General features: G+C 41.4%; 1 protein-coding gene across 1 annotated transcript in view; it reads right to left on the minus strand.

Moving 5' to 3' along the window:
* Positions 1-25,191, minus strand: part of MYO1D (myosin ID) — a 351,624-nt gene that overhangs the window by 112,748 nt on the left and 213,685 nt on the right. Inside the window, exons 20-21 of the mRNA XM_084615957.1 lie at positions 7,228-7,341; positions 758-912 (exon numbers count right to left, since the gene is read on the minus strand). Coding sequence (XP_084472083.1) covers positions 758-912; positions 7,228-7,341 — 269 coding nt within the window. The remainder of the gene's footprint in view (positions 1-757; positions 913-7,227; positions 7,342-25,191) is intronic.

A 25,191-nucleotide genomic window follows, 5' to 3' on the forward strand; every position in this document is an offset into this window, starting at 1 on the left:
TAGCTCAGTATCCAGTCTTCCGACAGTGGACAATCCCAGGTGCCTCAGAGCGAATGAGCAGAACAGGTGATCATCAAGTGATCCATCCCCTGTCACTCATTTTTAGCTTCTGGCAAACGGAGGCTAGGGACACCATCCCTGCCCATCCTGACTAATAGCCACTGATGGACCTATCCTTCATGAATTTATCTAATTTTTTTTGAACCCTGTTATAGGTTCACCCTCGGCCTTCACAACAATCTCTGGCAAAGAGTTCCACAGGCTGACTGTGCGTTGTGTGAAGAAATTCTTCCTTCTGTTTGTTTTAAACCTGCTGCCTATTACTTTCATTGTGTGACCCCTAGTTCTTGTGTTATGAGAAGGAGTAAATAACACTTCCTTATTTTCTTTCTCCACACCAGTCATGATTTTTTCGACCTCAATCATATCCCCCCCTTAGTCATCTCTTTTCCAAGCTGAAAAGTCCCAGTTTTATTAATCTCTCCTCATACGGAAGCCATTCCACACCTCTAATCGTTTCTGTTGCCCTTTTCTGAACCTTTTCCAATTCCAATATATCTTTTTTGAGATGGGGTGACCACATGTACATGCAGTACTCAAGATGTGGGTCTACCATGGATTTATATAGTGGCAATATGATATTTGAAAGAATACAGTATAATGAGTCAGCACTGATATAAAGCAAGTTCATCAAACAACTTTAAGGGTCATCACAGACCTGATGAGCTGGATTCTGAACTTTCACAGAATAACTGACCTCTTGAAATGGTTTGCCAGGACTCCAACCAGCTCTCCAATTCTGCTTTCATTAGTTGGCTGTCTGTTGAAGAGGCAGACAATGAGGTCTTTGTTATCCTTTGTGTGGAAGACCACAAGCTGGTCCTTTCCATTGGAGACACTCAATCCCGTCAACTACAGAGAGAAAGCACAGAATAGTCTTATGGCATATATCTTGGTAACAATCCTCCACTACCAGAGGAAAGGACTAAATCTAATATACCTTTTCCATCTTTAATTTTGACCATCTACTTCAGTATGCTATCCCATCTTTTCAGTTTTTAGCTCTGAAAGGATCACAGAACTAAATATTTCCATGAGAGAGTTTAGCATGCGTGGCTTTTTCAATGCTCCCCCTGAAAGCCCAGAAAAACTCAAGGGAAAGAAGGGAAGATTGAAACTACACATTATCCTGGAAGCCAGCAGTTGAAACAAAGGACAAGAATAGACTCCCGAGACCTTACTCAGTCTGGCCCAACTTTCTGTGGGATTACTAGTAGTATTTATTATTTGTATTATCATAGCACCTAGGAGCCCAGGTCATTGACCAGGGCCCCATTCTTCTCGGTGTTGTGCCCCCCTCTGAAAATGGAGGAACCTGTTTCCAATTGTTTGGAGTGCCTACCACCAAGTATCTTTGGAGGGATACCATTATGCCAGGTGGCAGTAGGCCCACAACCCTGCTTTTCCTTTCCAAAGGAAGCCAGTAGCAGAATGGTAGCACGGCTGAGAACACATTTCTTTCTCTCAAGCTAACAATCTAATGTAGCCCTTTGTATTTAACAATGTGCAGATAATATAAAAGATATAAGGAAACAGGAAAATCAAGAGACCCCCAGGAAAAAAACAACAACAGTAAACTCCACAAAGATCAGATACAGCAGACATTCTTCTCTGGAAATTTAGCTTCTGTGAGCCTCATCAGGGATTGCACAGCTCCTCTCCAGAAATGTCCGGAGATACCAGGAACATGCTCATCCTCTAAAAATGAGGTGGAAGAACCTGATAAGCATAATACTGATGGAACCTGAAAGTACTCAGGCCTTCTTTTCTAAAAGAATTTCCTTCTACAAACTCCCACATCCTGTGATCAAACATTTATGCTAATCCAGTCAGAGACTACTCTGTACCCTGAGAAGCCTGTCTGATTTTCAGAACTGGTCAGGGTACATCAAGAATCCTCCCACAAGGCCAGTCAAACGCTTAACACGACTGTGGCATCCCCCAAAAGTATATGTAATGAACACCACAGTAGCTGCCACCAAATTTTGTACAGATCTCTGGCACAAAAGAGCCCTGGACTATTCACCCTCTTCAGAGGTGCTCATGATCTGAGAGCAGCTCACTGCTTCTGGACTAAGCTTTCACACAAACTATACAGACTCATTTTAATATGTCAAATACCCAGCAGTGATCTCCTGCACACAATAGGATTTTACTCTCCACTACCCACAATACTTAAAAAGATTATAAAACAATTTTTAAACAAGTTACACTTCATGCATGGAAATTGTCAGCTGCCTGAGTGTACAGTGTCCCTTAAAATTAATTTGCATGTTTAAATATCATGCCATTGATCACAACAGAACCTCATGGGTTAGTGCTATCTGGGCTTTAAATGTGCATCTAACGGAGGGAAAAAAAATGAATTGAAATCAATGAATTTTAAAAGCCTGTTTAAAAATTAATAATTAACTGAGCTGCTTTAGGAGGCCAACAGCCCTTGAACAAAGAATTCTCTTGCTTTTCTATCTCAGGCTTAAAAAATTAACACCAAATCTTGAACACAGCACATAAAAAGGAAAGAAAATTGTCTCACTAAGTACAAAGAATGGTAATCATTCAGTTTCCGGGGTGTTAGTTGTGAAGGTCAGAAAAAACTCAAAACTTTGAACGTCTGTCCTTTTTAAAAATCAGAAATATATGTATATACTGTGAAAAGTAGCCAAAGAAGAAATTCCTTCCACTGCTTTGTCAATCACCTTTAAACTGCCCTCTGCCATCTTGAAAAATCAGTTTCCCCCCTCTGTAGGGGAGACTAAAATGAATGCCGCATTAAAACTATTACCAGCACACTCACTTTATAGCAGAATCTCAAAATAGAAACACTTTAATCCAGACAAGGCTGTAATAAACTGGGAGTAAGGAAGACATCTCTGAAACAAAAATACCAAAATCCTTTGAATTTTCCCCTTTTCCAGAGAGCTTTAAGGGTTTTTTTCTGCCTAGATTTTATTAAAATGTCAAGACGTGTGTTTGTAATAATATGTAAGTATGTTTCCAGAGTAATTAATTCCAGATTCCTCAATGTCTAGCATATTCAAACAAATATAGTTTGTAACTCCATACACAAAATCAAAGACTCCTTTGTAAAGAGACAAGGAGAGCATACAAAATCCAGGATCTGAATTGCATTAAGCAGTCATTCATTAAGGGAAAGTCTTTGCCATTACATATGAGCAATAAGCAGTTAAAGAAAATGGTAAAGTACAGGATGGCTTCTTGAGCTCAAAACAAGTTCATGGGTAGCACCAGACATCAGCTGACTGTCTCCAATGAGATCGCCATGGAAACACCATCCCTAAGGATGTTGCCATGTTGATAGGGTGCTTTAGAAATGTTGATAGTGAATATTGCTGGCAGGCAGATGAATTTCAGCCGGGTTCACCCTTGTACACATTAGAAGGGCAATCCATCTTCCAGATGAACATATATCTTTCTAGCAAGGAACATCTAATAGAGCAAGCACAGAGGCTGGTGGTAATTATCATCCATTTACTTCTTTAAAACATCCACATCAATCCAAAGAACTGTGTTTTTTCAACAAAGAAAAACACCTGTATTATTAATTGGCTACTTATGCCACCTCCCTCATCAAAATATACACCAATATAAAAACCAGTGCTATTATTGAAGAGACCATATGTGCTGAAAAATGAGAACTACACTAGGCAGCTCAAATGGTAAGGGACAAACCACAAACATTCAAATCACTAGATAAGGTACGAAACAAATCTACAAACAGAAAGAAATGATGGATGAGCTTGAGCAAAAATCACAGGCACGGGTTTAATTTAGGGGGCCCTGTAAAAATGAAAATAAAACATTTCACATATTGTGTCTAAATCATCTCAACTCTGCATTCTCTTCTCCTCACTGCCCATTCCTGCAGGATGCCACTAGCTCAACAGTAAATCAGTATAACAAGGATTCAGGCAGCATGCCTCAGCACTATGATGCAATTTCTTTGGTCCTATTCTAATATTCCCAAGGGTTGTTCCCTGTAATTAAAACATATATGAAGAGGGGCCCAGGATTGCAAAGTAGTTATTTACTATTACAGTGTTTGAAGACGACATGCTCATATAAAGCATTTCAAATTCAGAACACTAACATTCTGAGGTCTCTATAGTTCACAGAATATTTTCGTTTTGCCCCATTACCCCTCTTACAAAATACCCCAAGGTCTCTTCACAATTATTTAGATTGAGGAGATTGTTCAATACAGGAGTCCAGATTGGGTCCAGATTGAGTCCAGTGTAGTGAGTGTCCTTAACTAGCACTTCTGGGAAGTCCCCACTCCATTCATGTGAATGGATGTTCTATGGGAAGGACTGCAACAACAAGCTATTCGCACCCAAAATGTGTTTTCCAGGCAACTTGCACAAGACTGTACATCTGACTTCTTTGTGACCTTCAATTTTTAAAACATTAAGAAGTTTTCCAAGCAAGCCATGCTGTGCTCAGGCTGATAGCTGTCCGTATCAAGGCATAGAACGTTGTTACAGAATAATATAGTCTCCCTCTGCTAGATGAACGCAGAGACAAAGCTCAGCCTTTAAAATTTTATTTCATATAGGTTTAATGTGAAACACTTCCTTCAAAGATGACAGTGGTCATCTGATAAATGTGGACTTATTTCAATTACCAATGTAGCAAGTTACTTGTATTGATCTAACCATTTGGTTTGAGACAATGGGATAGCAAGCTCACAGTTGCTCACTAGAACATAAATCAGAAACCAGATTTTCATTAACTCAGGGATCAAATGAATTTTGATTCCTTAAACAAAAATAAAAGCCAGCAGCTTGCTTCAAACGTACAGTTTGCTTTTTAGATTCCCTGTATATTTTCATAAGTTGGTTTGGGTTGTCTGGAGTCAGCCATCCAGCTACCAAACCAGCTGACAATTTCATTTTGTACTATTAGGAAATAATGTGAATGGAACAGAACATCAGCCCAGGAAAACACCCCACAGCTGCTACATAAACTTAGAGGCAAGGCCTGTTTTCAAAGGAGGCACTGATTCCATGACAATGCTCTATTGCAATAGCTATTCTTATTAGAACAAGTGGCTAACACAGGCAGATGTTAACCCATTAGGCAGAGAGCTACGGTGTGTGTTCATGAGCCACTGGGGCATTTCTTGGCTGGTTGAAGAGCAAAGCATGCAGCAGGGCTGGATGGTGAGTAAAGAACCAGTGCTAACGATGCGGGAGGGAGCTAGTAACTATGGCTACATATGCAGCAAATATTATTCATTCCCCACTCCCTATTTTCACCGTCATTTACAATAAAGGAATACCCAGATTTATTGATGAAATCCTAACCGTACATTCAGTGGGACTCTGTACAGCTGTGACATTGCCAAAGTAGCCCAACCAGCCCGTGTAGTTTTGTACTAGCTACAGCATAAGAACATAGGAATGACCATATTGGGTCAGACCAAAGGTCCCCCCAGCCCAGTATCCTGTCTGCCGACAGTGGCCAATTCCAGGTGTCCCAGAGGGAGTGAACCTAACAGGTAATGATCGAGTGATCTCTCTCCTGCCATCCATCTCCATCCTCTGACAAAGAGAGGCTAGGGACACCATTCCTTATCCATCCTGGCTAATAGCCATTAATGGACTTAACCTCCATGAATTTATCCAGTTCTCTTTTAAACCCTGTTATAGTCCTAGCCTTCACAATTTCCTCAGGCAAGGAGTTCCACAGGTTGACTGTGCGCTGAGTGAAGAAGAACTTCCTTTTTTGTTTGTTTTAAATCTGCTGCCCATTAATTTCATTTGGTGGCCCCTCGTTCTTATATTGCGGGAACAATTAAATAACTTTTCCTTATTCACTTTCTCCACACCACGCATGAGTTTATAGACCTCTATCATATCCTCCCTTAGTCTCCTCTTTTCCAAGCTGAAAAGTCCTAGCCTCTTTAATCTCTCCTCATATGGGACCCATTCCAAACCCCTAATCATTTTAGTTGCCCTTTTTTGAACCTTTGCTAATGCCAGTATATCTGTTTTGAGATGAGGGGACCACATCTGTATGCAGTATTCAAGATGTGGGCGTACCATGGATTTATATAAGGGCAATAAGATATTCTCCGTTTTATTCTCTATCCCTTTTTTTTAATGATTCCTAACATCCCGTTTGCTTTTTTGACTGCCGCTGCACACTGCGTGGACGTCTTCAGAGAACTATCCACGATGACTCCAAGATCTTTCTCCTGATTAGCTGTAGCTGAATTAGCCCCCATCATATTGTACATATAGTTGGGGTTATTTTTTCCCATGTGTATTACTTTACATTTATCCACATTAAATTTCATTTGTCATTTTGTTGCCCAATCACTTAGTTTTGTGAGATTTTTTTGACGTTCTTCACAGTCTGCTTTGGTCTTAACTATCTTGAGCAGTTTAGAATCATCTGTAAACTTTGCCATCTCGCTATTTACCCCTTTCTCCAGATCATTTATGAATAGGTTGAATAGGATTGGTCCTAGGACTGACCCTTGGGGAACACCACTAGTTACCCCTCTCCATTCTGAAGCAGGTTTAACTCAGGCTGCGAAATTTAAGTAGTAGCAAACCAGCTAAAAGGGACACTGAAGAGCTAAAAGGCCAGCTCTTTCCACCCCTTCTTCACCAGTGATAATCTCCTGCTTTGTCAATATGAGTTAAGTCTCTGCTAGCCTGAGGACCAGATACTCCAATCCAATTCAATATTTGGCTCTGTTTACTATTTAATATACATTTTATCAACACGCGTTCAAATATTAAGGGTTAGAGAAACCCACAAAGGCATGGAAATTCTGAGTTAGAGCTGCTGTGACTTTCTAACCTCATTTTATGGGACCACAATCCTGCAATGTATTGTACACAAACAATAAAACAATTTGAAGAGGAAAACATAATGAGTAGTTTGGTTTCTGGCCTTCATATAGATATTGGAATTAAAAGGAACATTATTTAGCAGCATTTAAATAGTGCTTTACATCTTCAAAGCGCTTTACAAACATTAAACATATAAGTGATGCAAATGTAGGTATCATCTCAATTTTACAGGAGGGGAAACTGAGTCAATTAAGTGCCTTGTTCAAGACCAGAGGGAGTGTGTGTGTCAGAGCCTGAGATTAGAACTCTGAAGCCATTGGATTCCAGTCCTCATACTTACATTGTAAAGTGGGATGGTATTCATCACCTTATACTGCTTCATAGGATCCATTTTATAAAGGTGTCGATCAGTGATAAAAATTGCTCGGTCCTCCACCTTATTAAAGCGATTAACCTGGAAAAAGGCAAATCCCCATAGATGTTAAGTCTCACAAATTACTTCAAGTTGCTTGAAAGGATCAAAATGCATGGTATCAAGTTCCTACATATGTAAGTGCACCTAACAGAAACAACAGGGAACATTACTGTGTGACCTGAAGAGGTTTAACATTTGCTTCAAAATTTCTATGCCAAACCTGGGATGTGGAGCTATAACATGTAAATATCTTCATTAAGGTAGCTCCATATCCTCAGGTTTCTTATGAACCATAAAGCTGGGTAGTATCTGGGGACAATGTGAAATGCATTTCATACTCTATTGTGATAATTTACAAATGAAGTAATTTAATATAATTCAGTGAAAAAAGTCATGTTTTAATGCAGTACTTGTACTCAGTAAATGTTAAGCCAATTACAGAGATTCTTCGAATTCAGTAAAGAACCATTAATTCTCCTGCTGAGACTCATCACTATCATATCACTTTTCAGCCCCACTGGCTGCCAACAAGAGTCCAACAGAACCTGAAATTAACTGGATACATGTCAAGGCACTAGAGGGACAATCCTCAGAAATGCACAGGTGGTTCATTCATTTTAAGCTAAACTCATTACAGTTCTATCCTAGTAGGATATTGTCCGTATGACTGAACACTCAGAATGAGGGGATCCCTCTGGAAGCTGATCTTAATGCATGGTATATTGAAGGACGGCTTGAGAACAATGATAAAAAGCATTTTTCTGAAGTGGCTACATTAAGTTTCCCTTGTGCTGATCATTGCTGAACCTTACTTCACCTCAGTTACTATACTGAATTTCTCACTACATCAAATCTGATGGAATTAAGAGGGCACCAATCCTCTGACTGAAACAGTCTTCCCAATCTAGTAGGGTATGCCCCTTGGATTAGTGTCCAGTACAGAACAGCAGTTTAAGTCAGTTAGTATTTTGTCTTAATTCATGCATGTTACTATAATCAGGGGGAACTTACTGTTTCTATGCCATCACAGCAACCGGAAGATAGACATAATAAAAGGGCCAACTCATCTAATACACTAAAAGTAAAAGGTGTAATTTAGCAGCAAGCTATTTAAAACTAACATAAAATGTTTTCCCCTAGTTCTCAAGATTCTCTTTTCTGCATTCACTTTTAATCATCAGCAAAGTACCAAATGATCCCAGTACAACACCTCAGTCAGCCAGAGGGCTTGCTATTGCCATACAAATCATCTCTAGTGAGGCGCTCACATATTTTTGCTATCCATTAAAAATTGCAACTGTACTGGAGGGCTGGAGGATAGCAAGTGTGCCTATATATAAAAATGTTCTGGGGTGATCTAGGAAAGTGAAGACCAGTAAGCCAATTAGCCAGTTATAGATATAAGGCTAAAACAATAATTAAAAAAGAATAAAAACACTTGGAAAATCATGATATGATAGGGTCTAACAAGCACGGTTTCTGCAAACGGAAAACAGCATCTCATCGTTAAAATTCTTTGAATGTGTCAGTAAAATAGTGGATAAAAGAGAACGGGTTGACATACAGGGAGTCATAGAATCATAGAATATCAGGGTTGGAAGGGACCCCAGAAGGTCATCTAGTCCAACCCCCTGCTCGAAGCAGGACCAATTCCCAGTTAAATCATCCCAGCCAGGGCTTTGTCAAGCCTGACCTTAAAAACCTCTAAGGAACGAGATTCTACCACCTCCCTAGGTAACGCATTCCAGTGTTTCACCACCCTCTTAGTGAAAAAGTTTTTCCTAATATCCAATCTAAACCTCCCCCACTGCAACTTGAGACCATTACTCCTCGTTCTGTCATCTGCTACCATTGAGAACAGTCTAGAGCCATCCTCTTTGGAACCCCCTTTCAGGTAGTTGAAAGCAGCCATCAAATCCCCCCTCATTCTTCTCTTCTGCAGGCTAAACAATCCCAGCTCCCTCAGCCTCTCCTCATAACTCATGTGTTCCAGTCCCCTAATCATTTTTGTTGCCCTTCGCTGGACTCTCTCCAATTTATCCACATCCTTCTTGAAGTGTGGGGCCCAAAACTGGACACACTACTCCAGATGAGGCCTCACCAATGTCGAATAGAGGGGGACGATCACATCCCTCGATCTGCTCGCTATGCCCCTACTTATACATCCCAAAATGCCATTGGCCTTCTTGGCAACAAGGGCACACTGCTGACTCATATCCAGCTTCTCGTCCACTGTCACCCCTAGGTCCTTTTCTGCAGAACTGCTGCCTAGCCATTCGGTCCCTAGTCTGTAGCTGTGCATTGGGTTCTTCCGTCCTAAGTGCAGGACCCTGCACTTATCCTTATTGAACCTCATCAGATTTCTTTTGGCACAATCCTCCAATTTGTCTAGGTCTTTCTGTAACCTATCCCTCCTTATACATATGGGAGTGTCACAGTACACCCATATTCTTCATAGAAATATGCTTATGGTATGAATATGGCATAACTAAGTTGTATTTGATGCAAGATGGGTCTTGTGAAATATCACTGGAAAGGTTATGATTTACTGAATGTGATTATCCTATTTGTATGCATGTATCATGGCTGTATCTGAAGTTAGGAATATAAACTCTATCAATTCCAAAAGTGTTTACACCTGGGAAACGCCCACCAGACAGTAGGCAATCAGCCTGAATGGGCCATTAGGAAAGACAATGGAATGGGTCTTTGAAGATGCTGATCTCCCATCTTCCTGGAGCTCCTTCCTGTGGACATTACAAATAAACCTTGTCTCATGGTTGCTTTGACACTGCATGGTCATAAGATCATGTCACCTTGTACTAGATCCCCATCTTGGGCTTTCAGTGTTTTTCCATTAAGAAGGAGGGGGTTGGGAGTCAGACTGGGAAACAAAAAATTCACACCATATGTAAATTCTATTTAAGGCTGAAGTGTGATTTAATCATGGTCGCTGGCTCTTCACTGGATCCCTGCCCAGGATGACTGCTGTAAACACCTAAGACTGATCTGGGAGAAGGACTGGGACCAGGCTGAAAAAGGTCAGCCTGTGAAGGGTATACCTGGAGATTTAAGTTGCAAACAGTGCAGTTTACCTTCAAGAAGGAGGATCCTGGGAACTACAGGCCAGTGAGCCTCACTTCAGTCCCCGGAAAAATCATGGAGCAGGTCCTCAAAGAATCAATCCTGAAGCACTTACATGAGAGGAAAGTGATCAGGAACAGTCAGCATGGATTCACCAAGGGAAGGTCATGCCTGACTAATCTAATCGCCTTCTATGATGAGATTACTGGTTCTGTGGATGAAGGGAAAGCAGTGGATGTATTGTATCTTGACTTTAGCAAAGCTTTTGACACGGTCTCCCACAGTATTCTTGTCATCAAGTTAAAGAAGTATGGGCTGGATGAATGCACTATAAGGTGGGTAGAAAGTTGGCTAGATTGTCGGGCTCAACGGATAGTGATCAATGGCTCCATGTCTAGTAGGCAGCCGGTGTCAAGTGGAGTGCCCCAGGGATCGGTCCTGGGGCCGGTTTTGTTCAATATCTTCATAAATGATCTGGAGGATGGTATGGATTGCACTCTCAGCAAATTTGCGGATGATACTAAACTAGGAGGAGTGGTAGATACGCTGGAGGGCAGGGACAGGATACAGAGGGACCTAGACAAATTGGAGGATTGGGCCAAAAGAAATCTGATGAGGTTCAATAAGGATAAGTGCAGGGTCCTGCACTTAGGACAGAAGAACCCAATGCACAGCTACAGACTAGGGACCGAATGGCTAGGCAGCAGTTCTGTGGAAAAGGACCTAGGGGTGACAGTGGACAAGAAGCTGGATATGAGTCAGCAGTGTGCCCTTGTTGCCAAGAAGGCCAATGGCATTTTGGGATGTATAAGTAGGGGCATAGCGAGCAGATCGAGGGACGTGATCGTTCCCCTCTATTCGACATTGGTGAGGCCTCATCTGGAGTACTGTGTCCAGTTTTGGGCCCCACACTACAAGAAGGATATGGATATATTGGAGAGAGTCCAGCGAAGGGCAACAAAAATGATTAGGGGTCCGGAACTCATGAGTTATGAGGAGAGGCTGAGGGAACTGGGATTGTTTAGTCTGCAGAAGAGAAGAATGAGGGGGGATTTGATAGCTGCTTTCAACTACCTGAGAGGTAGTTCCAGAGAGGATGGTTCTAGACTATTCTCAGTGGTGGAAGAGGACAGGACAAGGAGTAATGGTCTCAAGTTGCAGTGGGGGAGGTTTAGGTTGGATATTAGGAAAAACTTTTTCACTAGGAGGGTGGTGAAACACTGGAATGCGTTGCCTAGGGAGGTGGTGGAATCTCCTTCCTTAGAAGTTTTTAAGGTCAGGCTTGACAAAGCCTTGGCTGGGATGATTTAATTGGGGATGGGTCCTGCTTTTGAGCAGGGGGTTGGACTAGATGACCTCCTGAGGTCCCTTCCAACCCTGATATTCTATGATTCTATTCTATGATTCTATGATTAAGAAACTCTGTAACCTGCAAAAAACAACATTTAGGGTGAGAAATTACTATTTGTAGCCAATTTCTTTTATAAATTAAGCCTATTTTACGTGTTTTGTTTTATTTGCTTAGTAATCTGCTTTGATCTGTTTCCTATCCCTTATAATCACTTAAAATTTGTCCTTTGTAGTTAATAAATTTATCTTTGTTTTCTATAAACCAGTTTGTGTAATTCATATTGCACAGGGAGGAAAGCAAAAAGCTGTGTATATCTCCCTCCACATTGAGGGAGGGGGCAATTTTTATGAGCTTGCGCTCTACAGATCTCTCTATACAGCACAAGACAATATAATTTTGGGTTTACACCCCAAAGGGGGTGTGCACGTGAGTGCTGGGTAAATCCCTTAGCTGAATCCTCCCACACAGAGCTGATTTCAGTCTGTATCTGCAGCTGGGTGTGGCCTTATCTGTGTGTGTGCTAGAGATGGCTTGAGGATCTGGCACAGCAAGAGTAGGGTGAGAAAGTCCAGGCTGGTGGAACAGGCAGGCTCAGTGGGACCCCAGTATATCAGGTGGCATCCCAGACGGAGGGCCCAACCCATCACAGGGAGGTTACTGACCTATATCTGAAGGTTCTTTGAGATATGTGAACTGTGGGTTATGCATGTGCACCATGCACCCAGAGCCAAAGAATATGAAAGTAGTGTTTGTTGGTCTGCACATGCACCCTGGTTCACCTCGTGTCTCTGTACAAGGGGATAAAGGGCTGGGCAGATCGTCTGCCTTTCCAGTTCCTTCTCTGCCACGAATCAGATAAGAGTGGAAGCAGAGGGGAAAGAGGGTGGGTAGTGGGTATGGGAATACAGTAGTGTAATACAGATAGGGACCAAACATCTCAAAGAGCCTCCAGTTTCAGGTCAGTAACCTCTCCTTCTTTGAGGGATGGTCCCTACTGTACTCCACTGTGGATGATTGACAAGCAGTACCTAAGTAGGAGGAAGGTGTGAGGATGTACAGGGTAGAGATGAGCAGAGGACCACCATCCCAAAGGAGGCATTAGCAGAGGAATCATGCAGCAGGGCATAATGTCTCACGTGAATGGAGCTCCACGTAGCTGCTTTACAGATGTCAAAGGATACCTCCTGAAGTGATGTGATTGCTGTTGCTTGTGCTGTGGTGGAATGAGCAGCTCTTACCCCTTGGGCAGGGAAGGGAAGGTTCAATAGCTGATAGAGTAGAATGAAGCCAGAGATCCATTTGGAGATTCTCTGGGTACAGTTCATGTACCTCCTGATTCTTTCTGCTACAGAAATGGATTGTCTTGGGGATTTCCTGATTGGTTTTGTTCTTTGCAGGTACAATAAGGTTTAAGTACCACATTGGGGAGTATGATTGGTGGTTGGGATAATGTGCATAGGCAGTTGGGAAAACCAGAAGAGGGAGATCAGAATGACCTGTGCTCTGTCCTGCCAGATTTATCGTTGAACTCATGGCAGGAGTGATAACGGAGGAAAGGCAGAGTTGAACTGGTCTGATCAAGGAAGAAGCAGAGTGTCAACCTGGAAGGGGCAACTGAAGGCTCCTCTGGAGCAATATGTGGTGCATTTCCTGTTTGCTTGAGATGTGAACAGATCCCTGGTTGGAGTTCCCTAGGTGTTTTAATTTGGGGTATACATTTAAGTTGAGCCTCTATTATGGTGTCTTTAAAAAGCTTCCATGCAACTTGCAGAGATTTCACTTTTGGCACTGTACCTTTTAATTTCTGTTTAACTAACTTCCTCATTTTTGTGTAGTTCCCCTTTCTGAAATTAAATGCTACCATGTTGGGCTGCTGTGGTGTTTTCCCTGCCACAAGGATATTAAATCTAACTATATAATGGTCACTATCACCAAGCAGTTCAGATATATTCACCTGTTGGACCAGATTCTGTGCTCCACTTAGGCCTAAATCAAGAATGCTTCTCCCCTTGTGGGTTCCAGGACTAGCTGCTCCAAGAAGCAATCATTTAAGGCATCAAGAAACTTTGTCTCTGCATCCCATCCTGAGGTGACATGTACCCAGTCAATATTGGGATAGTTGAAATCCCCCATTATTATTGAGTTTTTATTTTAATAGCTTCTCTAATCTCCCTAAGCATTTCACAGTCACTATCACCATCCTGGTCATGGATGCCATCATGGCAAAAGATAAACAGCAGGATGGATGCCTCAAGATCGTGTATTAGGTTTGGTGTTTAACACATTTAACAAGAATCTGGAAAAGGGCATGGGCAGTGGGATTTCTAGATGACAAAGTTACTTAGGTTAATGAAGTCCAGAGAAGACCGATGAACTTCAAAGGGACATAACCAAGCTAGATGAATGGGAAGCACAATGGCAAACAAAGTTAAATGTTGGTAAAGGCAAAGTAATGCATATTGGAGGGAAAAATGAGAATACTTATACAGTTTACAGGGTTCTAAATTAACTATCTACTCAGAAAAAATTGATCTGAGCTCAATTTCAGACACTCATAGAAGACTTTGGCTCAATGCACAGCTGCATTCTAAAGCAAACAAGGTGTTTGAATATATTTGGAATGAGGTGGAAGACAACCTGAAAAACATGCCATATAAATCACTGGTGCAGCCTCATCTGGTTCCTATGTGCAGTATTGGTCATTCCATCTCAAAAAAGGATGTTGCAGAATATTCAGAGAAGGTAAAAAATTACTAGGTCTGGAAAAACTCTGACATGAAAAGATTTAAAAAATTGGGATTATTTTCTTCAGAAAGGAGATGAATAAAAGGGCATATAAAAAGGATATATAATACTGAATGGTCTAGAAAATGTAGCTTGGGAGCTTCCGCTCTACGTATCCTGTAACACAAGTTAAGGGGACGATCAGAAATATAAAGGGAAGGGTAACCACCTTTCTGTATACAGTGCTATAAAATCCCTCCTGGCCAAAGGCAAAAAGCCTTTCACCTGTAAAGGGTTAATAAGCTAAGGTAACCTCGCTGGCGCCTGACCCAAAATGACCAATGAGGGGACAAGGTACTTTCAAATCTGGAAGTGGGGGGAACAAAGGGTTTGGCTGTCTGTGTAATGCTTTTGCCGGGAACCGATCAGAAATGCAGCCTTACAACTCCTGTTAAGTTAGTAAGTAATCTAGCTAGAAATGTGTTAGATTTCCTTTTGTTTAATGGCTGGTAAAATAAGCAGTGCTGAATGGAATGTATATTCCTGCTTGTGTGTCTTTTTGTAATTTAAGGCTTTGCCTAAAGGGATTCTCTATGTTTTGAATCTGATTACCCTGTAAGGTATTTACCATCCTGATTTTACAGAGGTGATTCTTTTACCTTTTCTTTAATTAAAATTCTTCTTTTAAGAACCTGATTGATTTTTCATTGTTCTTAAGATCCAAGGGTTTGGGTCTGTGCTCACCTGTACGTATTGGTGAGGATTCTTATCAAGCCCTCCCCAGGAAAGGGGGTGTACGGCTTGGGGGGATATTTTGGGGGACGACATCTCCAAGTGGGCTCTTTCAATGATTGCAGAGCCATTGGCCATTATCTTAAAAAATCGTGGTGAACGGGGGAAGTCCCAGATGACTGGAAAAAGGCTAATGTAGTGCCAATCTTTAAAAAAGGGAAGAAGGAGGATCCTGGGAACTACAGGCCAGTCAGCCTCACCTCAGTCCCCGGAAAAATCATGGAGCAGGTCCTCAAAGAATCAATCCTGAAGCACTTACATGAGAGGAAAGTGATCAGGAACAGTCAGCATGGATTCACCAAGGGAAGGTCATGCCTGACTAATCTAATCGCCTTCTATGATGAGATTACTGGTTCTGTGGATGAAGGGAAAGCAGTGGATGTATTGTATCTTGACTTTAGCAAAGCTTTTGACACGGTCTCCCACAGTATTCTTGTCATCAAGTTAAAGAAGTATGGGCTGGATGAATGCACTATAAGGTGGGTAGAAAGTTGGCTACATTGTCGGGCTCAACGGGTAGTGATCAATGGCTCCATGTCTAGTAGGCAGCCGGTGTCAAGTGGAGTGCCCCAGGGATCGGTCCTGGGGCCGGTTTTGTTCAATATCTTCATAAATGATCTGGAGGATGGTGTGGATTGCACTCAGCAAATTTGCGGATGATACTAAACTAGGAGGAGTGGTAGATACGCTGGAGGGCAGGGATAGGATACAGAGGGACCTAGACAAATTGGAGGATTGGGCCAAAAGAAATCTGATGAGGTTCAATAAGGATAAGTGCAGGGTCCTGCACTTAGGACAGAAGAACCCAATGCACAGCTACAGACTAGGGACCGAATGGCTAGGCAGCAGTTCTGCGGAAAAGGACCTAGGGGTGACAGTGGACGAGAAGCTGGATATGAGTCAGCAGCGTGCCCTTGTTGCCAAGAAGGCCAATGGCATTTTGGGATGTATAAGTAGGGGCATAGCGAGCAGATCGAGGGACGTGATCGTTCCCCTCTATTCGACATTGGTGAGGCCTCATCTGGAGTACTGTGTCCAGTTTTGGGCCCCGCACTACAAGAAGGATATGGATAAATTGGAGAGAGTCCAGCAAAGGGCAACAAAAATGATTAGGGGTCTGGAACACATGACTTATGAGGAAAGGCTGAGGGAACTGGGATTGTTTAGTCTGCAGAAGAGAAGAATGAGGGGGGATTTGATAGCTGCTTTCAACTACCTGAGAGGTGGTTCCAGAGAGGATGGTTCTAGACTATTCTCAGTGGTAGAAGATGACAGGACAAGGAGTAATGGTCTCAAGTTGCAGTGGGGGAGGTTTAGGTTGGATATTAGGAAAAACTTTTTCACTAGGAGGGTGGTGAAACACTGGAATGCGTTGCCTAGGAAGGTGGTAGAATCTCCTTCCTTAGAAGTTTTTAAGGTCAGGCTTGACAAAGCCTTGGCTGGGATGATTTAATTGGGGATTGGTCCTGCTTTGATCAGGGGGTTGGACTAGATGACCTCCTGAGGTCCCTTCCAAACCTGATATTCTATGATTCTTTCCTTGTTCTTTGTTTAAAACGCTTGGTGGTGGCAGCATACGGTTCAAGGACAAGGCAAAGTTTGTACCTTGGGGAAGTTTTTAACCTAAGCTGGTAAGAATAAGCTTAGGGGGTCTTTCATGCAGGTTCCCACATCTGTACCCTAGAGTTCAGAGTGGGGAAGGAACCTTGACAGGGACATTCATTGAAGTTTCACTGAATGGAACTGGGAAATTCAAAGCATAGTTTGTCATGTAATGTATAAACTGTGCAGCTCATTGCCATAGGACATTATTGAGGCAAAGAATTTAGCAAGGTTATGCCAGGGATTGGGCACTTATATGGATAACAAGAATATCCAGAATTATAAAGCTAATGCTAACATTAACTTTGGGAGGATATTAAAACTTCATACTTCAGGGTTTAAGACAAACTACTAGGGATTAGGTGGTTTCTTGCATCTGGTGCTGGCCACTGTGGAGTCAGAATACTGAACTACATGGACCATGGGTCTGATCCACTATGGCAATTTCTATGCTCCCTCTGTAACAATTCCAGCAGCTATTAGCTGAGACTGGGAAGTGTGCCCAAGTCTTGCCCGGCTGTACAGAACAGTACCAAATCAAAGAGTACCACAAATTCCATCCCATGTGTGCTGTACATGTAGTTTTTAACATTCACACTGAACAATAAGCCCAGGTGTAACATGCAGAGATGTCCAGATAGGAAAGTACACTGGCTTGTCTCACAGGAAGAGCAAGGTTTTGCTTCTCTTAAAATTAACACCCTTTTCTGGATTTAAGCAATCAATACCTTATTTCTTTCCTTAGTTTCAGCATGTTCATGTAGATTAACAGCCTCATGCATACGGTGGGGTTTTCTTGATTTGTTTTAATCAACACTTCCTAAAGGGCATTTTCATTTTGGAAGGTTTTCTTCAAATGTTTAAAAATGCCAATGCATTAAAGACAACATTGTTGCTTTGTTGGCTCTGTAATGGAGTAAAGGTAGGTCTATTATGTTCTCAGCTACAATTGTTTATACCCCCATAGTGAGCATTCCTTTCTAGCTTGTGTTCTCTGCACCACACCAAGTAATTTCTTGTATTATTTATATTTTCACTGATTCAAATGAGACTCAAGACTTGCTCTTGTTCACAATTACAGTTTTGTAATCTCAAGTTTCAATTCAAGGAGGTGGCTTGGCTTCCTGATTTCTTTTGCTGAAGAAAAGCAAAGATCTAATTTCACAACAGAGAAACCCAAAGAGAGCTCTCTAGTTCTCCACCAGATGTGCCAGAGTCCTACAAGCACTGAGGAGTTTCACTTTGGTGATGGAAAATGATGAAAGAGTGACCTCTGTAGGAGAGTCCCTTGCCTCATTTGGGTGGGAGGGGAAGAGAGCTGCACTTGTATGGGAGGGAGTGGGCTTTACTTCCTAAGTGATCTTACTCTCTGCAGGCGATAAGAAAATCTGATGATTCTTGTCACCTCACAGGCATCTTGTCTTCTATGATGAAGCTCCCACCCTCTCCCTGAATCAACAGATGCAGGTCCCCCAACACCTAGTCTTTCATCTACAGAACAGACTCACTTTTTTCCATATAGAAAAGGAGTACTTGTGGCACCTTAGAAACTAACCAATTTATTTGAGCGTGAGCTTTCTCTAAGGTGCCACAAGTACTCCTTTTCTTTTTGCGAATACAGACTAACACAGCTGTTACTCTGAAACCTTTTTTCCATATGCAGAAATAAACTGCTTCAGAAATACAAAGCTCACTAGTGCAGCAGTTATTAAACTTCAAAGTACTTCCCTTCACAGGCATTCTAAATCAAGGGCTATCAAAACTATAGTCCAGGCAAATTACTCAGGATCGTTCACAGTGAGTCGATGAAATGAAGACTACATGCGCACACTGAGAGGAAAAATTCAAAGAGCACACCATGTATCATTTACACTACAACCGCACTGAGTCCAAGGGGCAGATCATCAGCTGGTGTAAACTGACATAGCTCCTTTGTTATGACAATTGACACCAGCTGAGGAACTGCCCTAAAGAATTGTAAAAAAAGGATTAGATATCCTACAGTAGTACTGTACCTTTGAGACAAATATGCTCAATGTGTAAATCCTGTTTAGTTTTTGAGCTCCCTAGGCTCTATTAATATTTGCTGGAACTGCCTGCTATTGTATGCCAAAAACCTTTTGAAATCATTATTAATAAAATGAACTGCACTCCTAAAGCACTTTCCATCTCAAAGCATTTGGCACAGGTATAGACTTATTACACACATGGTGAAACTGAGGTACAAATAAGTTGCCCTAAGCCTCACAGGAAATCTGATGAGCCAGAAATCTCCTTCCCGCTGTAATGAGGCTAGTAGCCAAGTATTTGATTTCTTAAACTATCTCCAGATATACATTTTTGCTCTGAAATCCCCAAAGAGACTGGTCAAAGTCATTCCTGGAATAACTTCTGAAGTCAGGGAAATAAACTAAGGATGAATTTGAGGCCTCATGTATTAAGGACTGAAGGCCTGCAAAAGAATACCCTTTAAGAGAAGCAATAAAATCAATTCACATTTATCACACTCTCACTTCTGTAACTCACACCTTCTTTGCTCCCGGCCTGAAATATTGTGTGCCACGTTTCAGGCTGGAGAGAGTTTGCAGACTGTTTATAAACCCCAATAATCCAGGTTTGACATTAGAGGACCGACACAAGTTTAACTACTGTAATGCAAACAGAACTCTACTAATGTCTACACTAGATCCTCCATCAGCACAGCTATGATGCTGTCACTGTAGTGTCATAGTTTAGACACTTGCTATAGCAATGGAAGGGATTTTTCCATCACTGTAGTTAATCCATCCCCTCGAGAGGTAGTAGCCAGGTCAACAGATGAATTTTTCCATCAACCTAGCAGAGTCTATATTGGGGCTTAGGTTAGTTTAACTGATTCTCACGGGGTGTGAATATTTCACACTGCTGAGAAACAGGCTAATCTAAGTCTTATGTGTAGACCTCAGGTCCCATAAGAACACTCTGAAGATCATTACAGCATTCAGGGTGCTGACACCAAATGGCAATACATGTGGGAATAATGGGTTTATGGAGAGTTAAAGGAAGGGTAAAACTAGTTAGAAAGAATTTTATAATTCATTTTTATATACAACTGTTCAACAGTAGAAAACGAAAATCTTTTTATCTTTAACAATACAGGAAATTAGTCCTCTGACTGCAATGATGTATCCTGTTCCTTTGTGGGGGAATACAGAGAATCCTGTAGCTTGCATACTAGATCAGGGGAGCCTCCTTCATTCTGAAATTGTCAGCCTGGACAGGGATCCGTCACTGCAGCTTGAGAAATTGTTTCTTATGCCAGATGTGTGAGAAACAGGAGACATACAACAGTTCTGCACTTATCACTCCTTGCTTATCAACTGGGTAGTTAGGGGAAGGGTGGAACTGACTAGCTCAGGTGATTGCTAATGGGATATGGAGTGCTTTGCCTCTATAATAGGTTGTCTGTTCTAACCCAGTCAATGGGGACTGAAAATGATTACTAGCTGTAGAATGTTCAGTGGTGTATCTAAAATATTTGTGGCACTCTTAGTGCAGTCCCATGTTTCAAAAAATCACAACCAAAGTGATCCCCATTTCAGAAGTGATCCTAAGGTTTTAATGGTTTTGGAGGCTGAATTCTATTATTTTGCAAGGTGGTCATGCTAAAACAGTGTTGAGGGAATATGGACAAAGAGTGAGAGAAGCAGGAAATGTCACTGTTGCAAACAGAAATCTTGGACTCTGAAATCTAGCCCCATTCAGTACTAAAAAGGTTTAAGGGATTAATCTAAGATGACTTTTCTACAGTTCATGTTCTGGCAAGAAAGGAAAAAACACCAACAGATGCAGGAACTTTATTTGTTTAATTATCACGTGCAGCTGTTCAAGTTAAAAGTCATATCAAACATACTTCTCTAATAAAATAATCACTTCCATGGGTTTAAAAGGGCCCTTATGATTATAAATCTGGTAATTCTAACCTGGATTCAAACACAAGAATCAAAGTGGTACAGGACCAACACATGGGGTAGGAAAACACACAGGGCAAATTCAGGGATTATCCCAGTCTACGTGATAACGTGGTCAAAATGCTGCTTCCAGTCTTATCTTTCCATGGACTGTGTGACAAACGGAGCCTGCTGTGGAAATGCTGCTTTTAAAAAGCATTATTTGTCTTCCTCTGCTTTCCTTCTTCACCATTCTCCCTGGAACTGGCTCCCTCTCAAACTGTTAACTTAGCTGAAAATGTTTTTCTCCCAAACAGCATGTCAAGGGGATATTTTCCAATCTTCTTCTTGGAAGTAGCTATGATGGCTTACAATTAAAAATAGAACAGCTACAGTGTGGTAAAGATCATTAGTATCACTGGCAACTAATTCACATATTAACAGCTCCTGTTATGGCATCAGTCTCCAGGATTGGCATTAACTGGGACTGCAGAGGTAGAATTATAATAATGTGTATTCCATAACATCAGTAAGTCAGAAAAACTGAAGAATGAGATTCTGAATCCGAACAACAAACAGGAAAGCAATCTCCCACTGATGGATTCCACTTTATTATTCAATGAGACAAAAATAGTGACCATTAAGACAGTTAAAACAAGTTAACTAAAAATCCATTTCACATTTCCAGCTGATGTGTTTCTTAGCTAATCCACTGCACTGAGTTCTTAAATTTAACTTTCAATTTACAAGTTAGGCAAGTTACGCAACAGTGAAAACTGCTGTTGATTTCTTTAAATGAACTGACTCTCACAAAATATGTCAGCAGACATGTTTTATTACCATTATAGAAATATAATGGTGTTTAAAACCATTTTATCCTGCCTAGCACTGCTTTCCCACTGAACATTTTGCCATTATTCACATTTTACCACTATACACAATTGAGGTACGGGTAACTTTTACTGTGACAAAAAAGTCTAAAGTCCAGTAAAATCTTCTTGCACTTTGGTTCAGTTCCCAGGCTTGTTGCTTGGACAGATATGCCTCATATTAATCAACGCTACTGCTGCTTCACCCCAGCTCGCAATGGGTCAACTTCCTGGAAATGGTTGTAAGCAAAGGGTCCCCCCCCACCACCATCACCGCTCAGCTAGTGCTGGAAAGAGCTGAACAGCTTGGCTAGGTCTACAACGACGAAAATTTACAAATCACCACTAATTCCAACTAGAGCTGAATGGGAAACCGTTTTCCCAACCTGGGAAAAGTGTGGAGATTCTGAAAATTTTCACTTCTTGAAAATTAAAAAATGGGGGGAGTAGGGGAGATGATGTTTGGGTCAAATGAAACATTTAATTTTTGACCTTTAACTTTTTCCCCCAAAAAAGTTTTTGAAACTATAAATTTGTGAAAAATCTATCCTTTCCCAACGAACAGGTTCAGTTTCAAAAACTTGCCATTCTTAAATGTAAAGTGTTTCATCAAAAAAATTCCCAACCAGTTCTAATTACAGTGCTGATACAGCTGACTTGGTAGGAGCCCTAAAATAGATGGGATAAAGCTGTTTTCAGTACAATTATTAAAAAACATGATTAAAACCTGGTTTGCAGAATATCAGTCATGCTTTCAGTAATGGTGCAGGCAGGACAAATCTGTATTCAACAGAAACATGACAGACTCAGCCCTAGGGGGAGGGATAGCTCAGTGGTTTGAGCACTGGGCTGCTAAACCCAGGATTCTGAGTTCAATCCTTGAGGGGGCCATTTAGGGATCTGGGGCAAAAATTGGGGATTGGCCCTGCTTTGAGCAGGGGGTTGGACTAGATGACCTCCTGAGGTCCCTTCCAACCCTGAGATTCTATGAAGCTGCACATGTGCTAAGTCATTACCACACAGAGGACTAGACCAACCCAATGAGATTTACTAACGTTATAAAACAGATGTGTGTTGTTTAACCTGCTGCCGTCAGTTTCTTTGGCTACATCTACACTGCAGCGAGAGCGTGCCGCCCAGCCAGGGTAGACAGACTCATGCAAGCTTGACTCAAGCTAGTGCAAACACTGCAGCACCAACAGAAGCTTGGGGTAGCCACCCGACCTAGAATTCATCCGCTCCCTTAGGTCCAAGCTCAGGTGGCTAGCCCAAGCCTCTGCTGGCGCTTCAACCACCATGCGGCTATTTTTAGCACACTAGCTCAAGCTGAGCTATCACAAGTCTGTTTACCCAGGCTAGGAGGCATGCTCCAAGCTGCAGTGTAGACATACTCTTTGGGGCTACAGACTCCCAAAGGTGTACCGATACTCATCAACTAGATAACTTGGATGGTGTCTGACAGATGCTCAAGAATGGGGACAAGGATAAGAGAATGTATGGAGCCCTGTGCAGATACAAATTTTGTATCCGCATCCGATCTGCAATCTGCAAAAATGGTCCGGACATATCCGTGGGGCTCTAAGAATGTATTCACAGGACTGTGTATAAATTCCGCTGCAATACAAATCTTCCACCCATGGGCTTTCATTGCTGATAGCTTCAAGAATTGTCATGTGATATTATTCCTTAACTGACCGTTTGCACAGAGAATAAAGTCTGACCTAAACTCCATAAAATTAAGTCACCAACAATTTAACCTTTCAAAAACGATCAAAAAGTCACTGATAGACTATTAAAACTATAAAGTAGAACCAGAGTACTACATTTCTATAATCCCATGCTCCCGCCAATATTTTCCAATTACAGCTTGGGCTTGCTCTCAAAAGCATAGTTGGATAAGCTGCAGTTTTCTCCAGCATCGAAAGCATTGAAATGACCTTCAACTTCCGGGTAAGGGTGCTGCATTTGCATTCATGATAAGCAACAGCAGTATTAGCTTTGGCTACTCCGTCTCCCTGCATTCCAAGGACTGCATTAGCTATTAGTAAAGTGATGAGAGACTGATGCAATAAAACTAAACTAAACTGAGAACAGCCATCTTTTAATATGTGTTGCAGCGGGAACTTACTGGTGGGGTCTACAGGGATAACAGATCTATTTGTGTTCACTCCTGAGAATTCTTTCCACATACCACAACCAAAAGAAATCTGCCCCTTTATAAAAATCTCAAATGTTATCCTATTGGAATTTTTAAATTGTTCTTTGCCTGCCTGTAATTGAATGAAGTAACAATCTTCACTATTTTAGAAAATCGATTTCCTCTGTCCTTGTATGTTAGATTGTTACCAAAAGCTGAATCAGAGTGAATGAGTGTGTGAGAAAAATATAGGGATTTAAAAGCTTAAAAGTTGCATAATGGTGAGGAAAATTAAATTCTGAAACCCCCCCACAGTGTCTTATCCCCTTATGACAGGTTTCAGAGTAACAGCTGTGTTAGTCTGTATTCGCAAAAAGAAAAGGAGGACTTGTGGCACCTTAGAGACTAACCAATTTATTTGAGCATGAGCTTTCGTGAGCTACAGCTCACTTCATCGGATCCGATGTGAGCTGTAGCTCACGAAAGCTCATGCTCAAATAAATTGTTTAGTCTCTAAGGTGCCACAAGTACTCCTTTTCTTTTTATCCCCTTATCACTACAAAAGGTTTTCTCCCCCCCGCTCTCCTCCTGGTAATAGCTCATCTTAAGTGATCACTCTCCTTACAGTGTGTATAATAACACCCATTTTTTCATGTTCTGTGTGTACATAAATCTCCTCACTGTATTTTCCACTGAATGCATCCGATGAAGTGAGCTGTAGCTCACAAAAGCTTATGCTCAAATAAATTGGTTAGTCTCTAAGGTGCCACTAGTACTCCTTTTCTTTTTATCCCCTTATCACTACAAAAGGTTTTCTCCCCCAGGCTCTCCTCCTGGTAATAGCTCATCTTAAGTGATCACTCTCCTTACAGTGTGTATAATAACACCCATTTTTTCATGCTCTGTGTGTACATAAATCTCCTCACTGTATTTTCCACTGAATGCATCTAATGAAGTGAGCTGTACATCACAAAAGCTTATGCTCAAATAAATTGGTTAGTCTCTAAGGTGCCACTAGTACTCCTTTTCTTTTTCCAACAATATAATATTTCTATTCTTTTGTTTTCAACACAATCAGAAAAATAAAAGCCAGGAGCAAAGTGGTCATACAGTGCCCTTGGCATAAGGAAAAGTAGGAAGGACTTCACTGCTACAAGATACTAGAAGGAGGTTCAGAGATTCAGAGAACCCCCAAACAACTGAGTTGGCACACACCACAAAAAATTTCAGCCAATCAGATCACTTAGCTAGCAGAACATCCCAATGAGACACATACCCCCCACCTCAAGATGTGGGGTGGATACAAAATATTTTTAAAATTAAATAGATTTTTAAACTTAAATGAGATGTGACTAGTTTTGTACTTTTTCCCATTTATAGTCTTAAATTACTAATGTGGGT

This window comes from Lepidochelys olivacea (genome assembly GCF_965140295.1).
Source record: "Lepidochelys olivacea isolate rLepOli2 genome assembly, chromosome: 27".
Lineage (NCBI taxonomy): Eukaryota > Metazoa > Chordata > Testudines > Cheloniidae > Lepidochelys > Lepidochelys olivacea.